General features: G+C 45.7%; 1 protein-coding gene across 1 annotated transcript in view; it reads left to right on the top strand.

Annotated features, from left to right (window-relative positions):
- Positions 1-10,887: 10,887 nt before the first annotated feature.
- IFT88 (intraflagellar transport 88) overlaps positions 10,888-12,144 on the top strand; it is a 69,010-nt gene continuing 67,753 nt past the window's right edge. Inside the window, exon 1 of the mRNA XM_007464509.1 lies at positions 10,888-10,977. Within this exon, the coding sequence (XP_007464571.1) occupies positions 10,888-10,977 (90 nt within the window). The remainder of the gene's footprint in view (positions 10,978-12,144) is intronic.

The following is a 12,144-nucleotide window of genomic DNA, read 5'->3' as shown; positions in this document are numbered from 1 at the left end:
CTGCCAGGAATGCTTTATTTCTGGCTTATCCATTGGTGAAACTCTTACAGTTGAATGAATGAATGAACAAACGAACAAATGTTACTGTTAGACCCTGAATATAGCTGACACAGAGCAATAAAAATACTTAATGCTGACAGTAGAAAGCACTGAATTTCACTGTTTCATGAAGCCCCAGCACCTAGAGCCCATGCTCCACAAAAGAAAAGCCACCAAGACGAGAAGCCCATGCACCGCAAGGAAGAGTAGCCCCGCTTGCTGCAACTAGAGAAAGCCCACACGCAGCAATGAAGACCCAATGCAGCGAAAAATGAATAAATAAATAAATTTATTTTAGAAAAAAAAAGATGAGGAATAAATTTCACGCTACATTTTCTGGCTAATTTGCTTTTAGCTTTTAGGGCAAAAAAAAAAAATGCCGTGATAATTTAAAATATTTAACAGGCAGTTGCTGCATTTCATGGTATTTTTCTGGGCAGAAGAGGTGAAAGGTTTTCACAGTGCCTAATAAATTACTTATTAGATAAACCAAGTGTTGCTAAGCTGGGGTGGGAATCCAGTGGTGGTAATAATACCTATGGTGTACTTGAGTAAACTTTGACGAATAAACAGTAATCTATAAAACTGTGTTATGAGCTCTGATAGTGGTAGATCCACCGTACACCAGGTGTTAGGGACCGAATCGTGTCCCCCAAATTCAAATGTGGAAGCCCTGACCCCCAGGACCTCAGAATGTGACAGTATTTGGAGATGGGGGATTAAATTGAAAGGAGGCCTTTTGGGTGGGTCTTCATCCAATGTGACTCATGTCCTCATAAGAGGAGATTAGGACACACAGGGTGCCAGGCCCAGAGGGAGACCACGTGAAGGGGTAGCAGAGAGCCGCCAGACCAAGGAGAGGCCTCAGAAGAAACCACGCCTGTCCACACCTTGATACTGAAGTTTAGCCTCCAGCGCCCTGGGAAGTAAATTTCTGTTTTTAAGCCACCTAGTATGCGGTACTTTGTTACAGCTGCCCTAGCAAACTAGTACTCAGCGACTAGGGAAGGCCTTCTGGAGAGAGGTGGCCAGGCTAAGAGGACAGTAGGAAAGATCATTTTAGGAAAAGAGAATAGTGTGCTGTGAAGGCCTGGAGGTGAGAGAGACTTGAAAGCAAGTATGGCCGGGGCACGACGTGCCGGCGAGGAGGGCGAGGGGAGGGGTGGTGTCGTGGACGTTTGTCCATGGACATTGTTGGCTGCCCAGCATCTGACACCCTTTGTATTTTAGGAGGATCCCAAAATGGGTGGGAGGAAGCTTCGGGGAGCAGACACCCTCCGTCTGAGCTCCCTGGAAGCCAGAACTCGGCCTTTGACCGACACACAGCAAGCTGGCATTCCCATCTGGGGCTCAGGAGGCAGACAAAGGGCAGGGTGGTTAGGAACGGTTCCCAGTGGCTATGATGGAACCAGGGTCCAGTGGTAAAGTGGTATGTGCCAGAGCACAGCTGTGTGACAGCGCGTCCACCAGCAAGAAGGCCTCAAGGTACTGAGATGGCAGGGCCGCAGCAGCAGGCTAAGCAGGGCGACCAGCTGCTCCTGGTTCGCCTGAGCAAACGGGGGTGCTGGTCATGACTTCGGCAGCTCGCTCCCGTGAGACGACTTTGGCTGGGTCTTGCCTGCCTGAGCTGCTGTTGCTTTTCCAAACTTTGTTCCTCAACCTCTCCGACAATTCTGAGTTACCCAATGTCGTTCCAAAAAATTCCTTTTCTGCTTCAGTTAGCAAGAATTGATTTTTCTTGGCTGCAACAAAGATTCCTGTGTCCTGACCCCTGAAGAGCCTTGTAAGGCACAATGTGGAGTTTAGACTTTGTCCAGAGGTCAAGGCCAGTGGGGAGAGAGGGCACCAAAAGGTCCTGAGCAGAGAACGAGCTGATCAGATTTTCACTGAAGGTTGATCACTTTGGCTGCAGAGTGGAAAATAGACTGAGTGACAGCAAGACAGAAGATGGAAGAGTGCTGAGGAGGCGGTGAGAAGAGCCCGGAGTGAAGGAAACTAGGCGGCAAGAGCGCCCACGAGGCCCCCTTTTAACTTAATCCCTCTTTAAAGGCCTCATCTCCAAATACTGTCACAGTCTGAGGTCCTGGGGGTCAGGGCTTCCACATTTGAATTTGGGGGCGACGATTCAGTCCCTAACACCTGGTGTACGTGAGGTCCTGTGGATCTACCACTATCAGAGCTCATAACATAGTTTTTTGTTTTGTGTTTTTTGCAGTACGCGGGCCTCTCACTGCCGTGGCCTCTCCCGTTGCGGAGCACAGGCTCCGGACGCACAGGCTCAGCGGCCATGGCTCACGGGCCCAGCCGCTCCGCGGCATGTGGGATCCTCCCGGACCAGGGCACGAACCTGTGTCCCCTGCATTGGCAGGCGGACTCTCAACCACTGCGCCACCAGGGAAGCCCCATAACATAGTTTTTATAGTTACTGTTTATTCGTAAAAGTTTACTCGAGTACACCATAGGTGTTACCACCACTGGATTCCCACCCCAGCTTGGCAATACTTGGTTTATCTAATAAGTAATTTATTAGGCACTGTGAAAACCTTTCACCTCTTCTGCCCAGAAAAACACCACAAAATGCAGTGATTGTCTGCTGCTTAGCCCTCCAGGTTGGAAGTGATAGAAGCAAGAATTTCTGTTCTCTCTGGAGCTTATATTTTAGTAATATGAGCTATGTGACCTTAACATTTTGTCTGCCGATGTAGGCATGTGCTTAATAAATAGTAGCTTCAGTTACAGCATGTAGGATCTTTAGTTGTGGCATATGAGCTCTTAGCTGTGGCATGCGGGATCTAGTTCCTGACCAGGGCTCAAACACAGGCACCCCTGCATTAGGAGTGTGCCTTGCTGCAACTAAAGACCCCGCATGCGGCAAGGAAGATCCCGCACGCCACAACTATGACCCGATGCAGCCAAGTAAATAAATAAATATATTTTTAAAATAGTAGGTTCATTACAACATTTAAAATGAAGGGGGCTTCCCTGGTGGCGCAGTGGTTAAGAATCCACCTGCCAATGCAGGAGACACGGGTTTGATCCCTGGTCCAGGAAGATCCCACATGCCACGGAGCAACTAAGCCCGTGGGCCACAACTACTGAGCCTGCGCTCTAGAGCCCGCGTGCCACAGCTACTGAAAGCTTGTGAGCCTGGAGCCTGTGCTCCGCAACGAGAGGCCACCGCAATGAGAAGCCGGCGCACCACAACGAAGAGTAGCCCCTGCTCGCGGCAACTGGAGAAAGCCCACGCGCAGCAAAGAAGACCCAACGCAGCCATAAATAAATAAATAAATAAATAAATTAATTAATTAAAGAAAAAATAAAATAAAGGAGATGATCATGAACACTGCCTGGGCAAATAATTATCATGCGTAAAGGGCAACCAAGTTTAAAGGAACTTGAATTTGTTTCCAGTTAAACAAACAAAAAAATATATCAGGACTTTCTTGGTGGTCCAGTGGGTAACACTCCACACTCCCAATGCAGGGGGCCAAGGTTCGATCCCTGGTCGGGGAACTAGATCCCACACACCATCACTAAGGAGTCTGCATGCTGCAACTAAAGATCCTGCATGCTGGGCTTCCCTGGTGGCGCAGTGGTTAAGAATCCACCTACCAATGCAGGGGACACGGGTTCGAGCCCTGGTCCGGGAAGATTCCACATGCCGTGGAGCAACTAAGCCCCTGTGCCACAACTACTGAGCCTGAGCTCTAGAGCCTGCGTGCCATGACTATTAAGCCCGCGTGCCACAACTACTGAAGCCCACGCGCCTAGAGCCCGTGCTCTGCAACAAGAGAAGCCACTGCAATGAGAAGCCTGTGCACCCCAACGAAGAGTAGCCCCCGCTCACTGCAACTAGAGAAAGCCCGCGCGCAGAAACAAAGACCCAACGCAGCCAAAAATAAATAAATAAATTTTAAAAAAGATCCTGCGTGCTCCAACTAACAGCCAAAATAAATAAATAAATATATTTTTTAAAAATCGAGGGAGCTGTAAATTTACAGCTCGGAGATCTAAACAGATAATGAAAATGGTTTCCATATATCGAAGTGCAGTGATCTGAAGGGCTCTACAGTGTTCAGGAATTAATTCACAAAACATGTAGTGAACAGCTACTTTGAGCCAGGCTGGGTGGCTAGATACTCTCAAGAGCCGTGTAAGACTTTACCAGATTTCCAAGCTGACAAGCTAACAGGGTGTCCTGACAGCTGGCAGAAACACCTGGTCAGAGACAGAGGACCTTATTGTCACAGCCCAGCAAGCAGCCTGAGCTTCACACTCCCTCTGCCCACTCACCTCCCCAGTCCCACAGGAGTAGCACAGGCGGCTGCTGCACGCACAGTGAGTTTGTGTCACAGCTGAGGGACCCTAAACTTTGGAAACCTCAGTTTTTCATGATGAACTACAGGCCAGCACGATGCTCAGACATCATCCCTAATATGCCAGAGAGCATAACCCACCTTTTTTTTTTTTTTTTTTTTTTTCTTGCGTTATGCGGGCCTCTCACTGTTGTGGCCTCTCCCATTTGCGGAGCACAGGCTCCGGACGCGCAGGCTCAGCGGCCATGGCTCACGGGCCCAGCCGCTCCGCGGCATGTGGGATCTTCCCGAAACGGGGCACGAACCCGCGTCTCCTGCATCGGCAGGCGGACTCTCAAGCACTGCGCCACCAGGGAAGCCCCATAACCCACCTTTTGCACTGGAGGGAGACAACATCTCAGTCTTCCAAAGCTGTTCCCTATACAAACATCGTCAAAAAATACTCGTATTAGTCGTATTAGTATTAGAGAATACGTATTAGTCAACATAGGAGGGAAATGACTTTAAGGAACCAGCTCAGGCAGCTGTGGGAGTAGCTGGAGACCCAGGGCAGAGCTAATGTTGCAGCTGAGTCTGAATGCGTCTGAGGCAGAATTCCCTCTTCCTTGGGGACCTCAGTCTGTTCATTCTTAAGCCCTTCAACTGATTGGGTGAGGCCCACCCACATTATGGAGAGTAACCTGCTTTGCTCAAAGTCTGCTGATTTAACTGCTGTCACATCTGAAAAACACCTTCACACCAACAACATGACTGGTGTTTGAAAAAAAAGAACTGGGTACCATGGTCCAGCTGACAATTACATTAACCATCAATGGTCCAGAAGAGAAGCAAGAGACTAATGGAGAATTGTCTCTCAACATGTACTTAAAGTTAAAAACTCACTAATTACACTGGTGTCTTTAGGCGCCTCCCCGCCAATTTATCTTGAAAATTTAAGACAAACTTTAATGATGTGAACCGGTTATTAACTTCATTCTTCGTTCTCTTGCTGAGCGTCACTCAGGCTGGGTGCCGGCTTTGGCGCGTCTCGGGCCGCCCTCGACGTGTCCAGGGCAGGAGCACAGGACAGGACAGGACCACGAGGTGCGCGGGTCCGCGCGGGCGGCCTGGGCTCTAGCCGGGACCGGGGGGAACCGCGCGGGGGGTCCAGACAGCCAGCTGCCCGGACGCGCTTCCAGGGCTCACAGGCTAGTGCGGCGGCCACCGGAGCTATTCACAGCAACCAGCACCACCCGCCGGTGATCTGCCTTCCGGATGACTTCATCAGGATCTAGGAGACGTGGGCTTCCCCCCAGTTCCTGTCCCTCGCACCGCCCGCCAGGACCGCCTCCACGGGGCCCCTCGGCTCCAGCTTCCTTGCCGGGGCCGGCCCCGCCCCTCTCCGCTCGGGCCCCTCCCCGCCCTCCAGGCTCGGCCCCGCCCACCTGTCTCGCCCCCGCCCCCTCGCGGAGCACTGTGGGAGCGGCTTCCTTGGATCCGCGCGTGGCAACGCCCCGGCTGCGCAGCTCTCCGCCGAGTCCCGGAAAGGCTGCGGCAACCCCGCAGTCCTCGCGGGGTCTCCCTGCTCCCCTCGCCGCGAGGTAGGAGAGGGCCCCGGGCGGCGCGGGTGCCCACCGCCCTCCGGGGGGGGGCCGTGGTGGGGGGCGCGGGGGCTCTGCCCCTCCCCCGCCGCCGGCCCGTGCGCCCCCGCCCGCGGCCCTTGAGCCCCTGACCCAGCGTTCGTGACGGGAAGCTCGGAAATCCCCGGGAAGGCTCGGCGGGGGGGGGAGGCACGCGCTCGGGACCCGTCTCGCGGAGGTGGGCATTCCCGGGCCGGAGTCAGTCCGCTCCACTGGGCGGCCGGGCTGTCCGGTGCGGGCCCCCCGGAGGCCGCAGGTGGGGACGGGGGCGGGGCCCCGGGGAGGCGGGGTGGGGGGGCGCTTCCCGCGCTCAGTCCAGAAGGCGCGAGCCCGGGAGCTGCCTTGGCAGCAGAACCCGGGAAACCCGGGCTGTGGCGGACCTCCGCCGCCTTAGCTGTTCCCTGGGTGCTTCACCTTTCCCCACCTCACCCTACCCTCCGCGTCGGTCAGCCCGAGTCTCTCTCAGATCTGAACTTTTTTGGTCTGGGGACAGCCCAGGAGAAAGGATCTCCAGTTGTAAAAGTTGCTTGTTGTTCTGAGAGACGTGTAAGCTAAATTGACTTAAATGGGACTTGTAATTAGGTGGTTTCTGTTGAGCACAGTGGTCCTCACGGTGTGGTCCCCGGAGCAGCAGCAGGAGCAATGCTTGGCAACTTGTGAGAAATCCACATTCCGAGGGGTGGAGGGGGGTGATGGCGACTCCCACCTGAGACTTGGTGAATCAGAAACCGGTATGGGGGAGTGGCAGTCTGATTTTAACAAGCCCTTGGGTTTCTTTCGTTTTTTCAAAATTACTTTGCCTATCAGTTTAGCATAGATTTGTTTGTTGTTGTTTTGGCCGCGCGGCATGGCACGTGGGATCCTATTTCCTGGACCAGGGATCGAACCCAGGTCCTCTGCAGTGGAAGCGTGGAGTCCCAACCACTGGACGGCCAGGGAAGTCCCAGCCCTTGGGTTTCTGATACACAATGACCTTTGAGAACCACTGGTGTCCCATTACCTGACCTAAAGCTTTTAAGTTAAAATATTTTGTATATCTTCTACCACTGACAATATTTTGGGGGACTGTTTTGGAATGAACATTTCTATATGATTGACATTTGATCCATAGTGAATTTTCATCTCCAAAAAGTAATGAGAAATTAACTCAAAAGACCTAAATCTAAGTGCTAAAGCCATAAAACTCTTAGAAGAAAACAGGTGTAAATTTTCTTGACCTTGGATTGGGCAGTGGTTTTTTAGCTGTAACACCCAAAGCACAAACAACCAAAGAAAAATATGTGTGCATCATCAAAATTAAAAGCTTTTGTGCTTCCAAGGACACTGTCAAGAGGTGGAAAGAGTGCACAGAATGGGAGAAAATAGTTTCTAGTCATTTATCTGATAAGGTCTAGTATCAGGAACATATAAAGGATTCTTCTTTTTTGGCTTTGCCAAGCACTGAGTCCTAACCACTGGACCGCCAGAGAATTCCCCATAGTGCAGTAGTTTTGTTTGTTTGTTTGTTTTGTTTTTTTGTGGTACGCGGGCCTCTCACCGTTGTGGCCTCTCCCGTTGCGGAGCACAGGCTCCGGACGCGCAGGCTCAGTGGCCATGGCTCACGGGCCCAGCCACTCCGTGGCATGTGGGATCTTCCCGGACCAGGGCACGAACCCGTGTCCCCTGCATCGGCAGGCGGACTCTCAACCACTGCGCCACCAGGGAAGCCCTAGTGTAGTAGTTTTTAAAAAAATATATATTTATTTACTTTTATTTTTTGGCTGCATCGGGTCTTAGTTGTGGCATGCAGGATCTTTAGTTGCGGCGTGCAGGATCTTCGTTGTGGTGCATGGGATCTCTAGTTGTGGCTTGCGTGCTTCGTAGTTGCAGCACACAGACTTAGTTGCCCTGCGGCAAAAGGGATATTAGTACCCTCACCAGGGATTGAACCCAGGTCCCCTGCATTGGAAGGTGGATTCTTAACCGCTGGACCACCCGGGAAGTCCTGCAGTAGCTATTCATAATGGTCAAAAGTGGAAACAATCCAAATGTCCATTAACAGACAAAATGTTGTATATCCTTATGATGGAATACTATTCAGCCATAAAAAGGAATAAAGTACTGATACATGCTATACCGTGGATGACCCTTGAAAAAATGCTAAGTGAAAGAAGCCAGACACAAAATGCCGCATATTGGATGATTCCTTTTTTATGGAATGTCCAGAATCGGCAAATCCTCTGAGACAGGAGGAGGGAGAAATGGAGAGTGACTGCTAAAGGGCCCCAGGGTTCTTCATGGGGTGATGAAATGTTCTGGAATTGGATAGTGGTGATGGCTGCACAACCTTGTGAATATACTAAAAATCACTGAATGGTACTTAAAGGGTAAATTTTATGGTATGTGAATTATATCAAAAGATTAATAATTTTATTATTAAAGTAATGTTAAAATTTTATGAGTAGCCACATATATCTGGCATTTTACTGAGCAATAAGATTAAGCTGAAATTTTTGTAGGAATTTACTGACACACTTAATATTGTACAGGCTTTAAAGATAATTTGTATTTTGAGATACACAAAGTAATTCAGTACTACATTTCTTGGGTAACTAGACAGCCTCCTTTCCAAATTGCCAAAAATATTGACTCAATTTGAATGAGTCGTCTTCTGGGAATTCTTCCCCAGTTCTCTAATAATTACTACATTTACAGTATATGTACACAATAATTACATTTCTCCCATGCTTCTATTTTACTTTGCTTTGACATCTATTTCATCTTGTTTTGTACTTTTTTCACATTTTATTATGAAAATTTACTCTGCAAATCTACAGCAAGTTTTAAAGAATTTTTCAGTGAACATCATGCCTGCTACATAGATTCTACCATTAACATTTTTCTGTACTTGCTTTATCACTTATCGATCCTTTTATCCATCTTATTTTTACGCATTTCAAACTAAATTACAGATACTAAGTTTGCCCTTAAATAGTTGAGTATGTATATTAATTATAGTTCAATATTTGTTTATAGTTTTTTCTTTCAAGAAAAAATTTACAAACAGTAAAAAGCAGAAATTTCAAGTATGCATTTACTGAGTTTTCGCAAATGCATACGTCTCTGTAACCAAATCACCTGTCAAGATATAGAACATTTATCACTTGAGAAAATTCTGCCAGGCCCTTTTCCATTCAGTCCCTGCCCCACCTCTAAGAAGCAGCTAGTGTTCTGATTGTTTTCTGCCATAGTTTTGCCTTTTCTAGGACTTGAGACCTACATTAGGTCCTGTTCTGTGTGAGGCTTCTTTCACTCAGCGTAACTGAGATGGTTCTGTATTGTTATAAAGGTCATCAGTGCTGCACTGCTTTTTATTGCTGAGTAGTGTACTTCATTGCGTTAAATAGGCTACACCTTTTGCTTATCCATTCTATTGATGGGTGTGGTCTGTTGCCAATTTTTGGATACTGTGAATAAAGCTCCTGTAAATACACTTAAACAAATCTTTTTATAGACATATATTTTCATTTCTCTTGGATAAATACTTTGGAGTGGAATTGCTGGGTCATAAGAGATATATGTTAATTTTATGAGACTGCCAGATTTTTTCCTAAAATTGTACCATTTTACACTACCACTAAACAACATATGAGTATTCTGATTGCTCTATATGCTTGCTGACATTTTGTGTTGTTGGTCTCTTTAATTTAGCCCTGTGGTAGGTGTTCAGTGATTTCTGCCTTGCATTATAATTGACTGTTATATACCTTTCTTCACTTGATACTAAGCTCCTTGAAAATCAGTACAATCAGCTGTGTCTATCACTGTCCTTTTAATGTAGTAGCTGTGGAATAAATGTGAAACAAGTACAATGAATGAATGTTTTGACACCTAATTTTTTTTGTTTTGTTTTTTTTAATTATTTTTGGCTGCGTTGGGTCTTCGTTGCTGCACGCGGGGTTTCTCTAGTTGCAGCGAGCGGGGGCTACTCTTCATCGTGGTGAGTGGGCTTCTCATTGTGGTGGCTTCTCTTGTTGCAGAGCATGGGCTCTAGGCGTGCGGGCTTCAGTAGTTGTGGCACGCGGGCTCAGTAGTTGTGGCTTGTGGCCTCTAGAGAGCAGGCTCAGTAATTGTGGCGCATGAGCTTAGTTGCTCTGAGGCATGTGGGATCTTCCTGGACCAGGGATCGAACCCGTGTCCCCTGCATTGGCAGGCGGATTCTTAACCACTGCGCCACCAGGGAGGTCCCCTCTGCCCATTATTTAATCAAGTTGTTATTGTTGTTGTTGAGTTGCATTAGTTCTTCATATATTTTGGATATTAACCCCTTATCAGATATATGATTTGCAGATATTTGGTAGGTTGCCTTTTCATTTTGTTGATGGTTTCATTTGCTGTGCAGAAACTTTTAAGTTTGATATAGTCCCACTTATCTATTTTTAGTTTTGTTGCCATTGCTTTTGGTGTTAGATCCAAAAAAAATATCACCAAAACCGATGTCAAGGCACTTACTGTCTATGTTTATTTCTAGGAGTTTTATGGTTTCAGGTCCTTAATCCATTTTGAGTTGATTTTTGTTTATGGTGTAAGGTAGGGGCCCAGATTTGTTTTTTGCATGTGGCCGTCCAGTTTTCCCAGCACTATTTATTGAAGAGACTGTCCATTCCTCATTGTATATTCTTGGCTCCTTTGTCATAAATCAGTTGACCATATATGTATGGGTTTTTGGGGGTCTCTCTGTTCTGTTCCATTGACCTTTGTATCTGTTTTGATACCTAGTTTTAAGAATTTGACATGAAAAAAAGTTTAAGCCATAAACACATGTAGAGATAAATTTGACCAGAAAGGTTGTTAAATAGGTATACTTTATTTCAATTAACAATTATTTCTTATTCGAAGAATACATTTACAGCAGTGATTTTTCATAGGTACAAATGATGGAAAATGTACACCTGGCCCCAGAGACAGATGAAGATGATCTTTATTCTGGTTATAATGACTACAATCCAACCTATGATACCGAGGTAAAAAAAAAAATTTGTTTGTTTTTTTTTTTTACATTGGTCTTTGCTAACCAGCTGTTTCATGAAAATTTTGGATTTGAGGGTTCTGCTTTATCATGCTTTAGATTAAGTTGATTAAAAGCCTAGAAAAGTGCTATTACTGAAAACTGTACTTTCTACCAATAGTAATAATTGCAGCATAAAGATGTGAAAAAGTCTATGGGAAAGAATTAGGATCCATTACATACTTGTATTCTTCTGTACTAATTATCTGAATATGTAAGTTACAAGACTTAGATCACTTGAAGTACCTAAAATCAGTTTTTTTTTAATGCTGTAAATTTGAAATGTCATGTAGTTATTTTTCTTCTTTGAATTAAATTATACAAGTATTTTATAGAAAAATTAGAGAATAGAAATAAATATAAAGAAAAATTAAAATCATAGAAACTGTCTATGAAACCACCCAGAAATAAACCGCCCAGAGATAAGCATTAACTAACTTACAGTGCTTAACGCTAAATGTTTCCCTATGCACATATGTATGTGTATATGTATACTGTATCTCTGTATGTTTTTGGATAAAATGGTATCATACTGTGTGTACTGTTTCGTAACCTGCTTTTTCCCTTTTATGAATATTCGCTTATGTCAACAAACCTATATCTGCTTAATATTTAGTAGTATAGTAATTACAGGATGAAATTGTTACTAAGACAAATACTTGAATATTTTAAATCTGTTTACATTATTGTGAGAGTTATAGTTTCCAAATTGTAAAAGACAGAAACCAAAGAAAACACTTTATAAAGTTATCTTTAATTAGCGTGTGGAAAAAAGTAAGGATGAAGGATGTGGGCGTTAATTTACTTGCTAGTATTTAAGAATCAAATATTAACATTTAGAGGACTTGAAACTAATTTAGGAAATCTCATTCTAGAGTTTTTCATATGGCTTTCAGTCATTTTTGAATTGTTTTTTCCTCTGGAGAAAAATGTTTGCCTGTGAATTTGAGACCTAGAGAGAACGCAGGAAAAGAAAATAGACATCATTCACTTACTGTATATGAAATAAAAATTTAGGAGAAAAAAAAAATCTGGGAGATACTGTTCATCATAGAAAATTTGAAAAATACAGAAGATTGGAGAAAAAAATAAAATGACATGAATAATATTACCTGAAGATCAC

This window comes from Lipotes vexillifer, unplaced genomic scaffold, assembly GCF_000442215.2.
Source record: "Lipotes vexillifer unplaced genomic scaffold, Lipotes_vexillifer_v1.1 scaffold2116, whole genome shotgun sequence".
Taxonomy (NCBI): domain Eukaryota; kingdom Metazoa; phylum Chordata; class Mammalia; order Artiodactyla; family Lipotidae; genus Lipotes; species Lipotes vexillifer.
The sequence above is the reverse complement of the archived record's forward strand: the minus strand, read 5'-3'. Positions and strand labels throughout refer to the sequence as shown.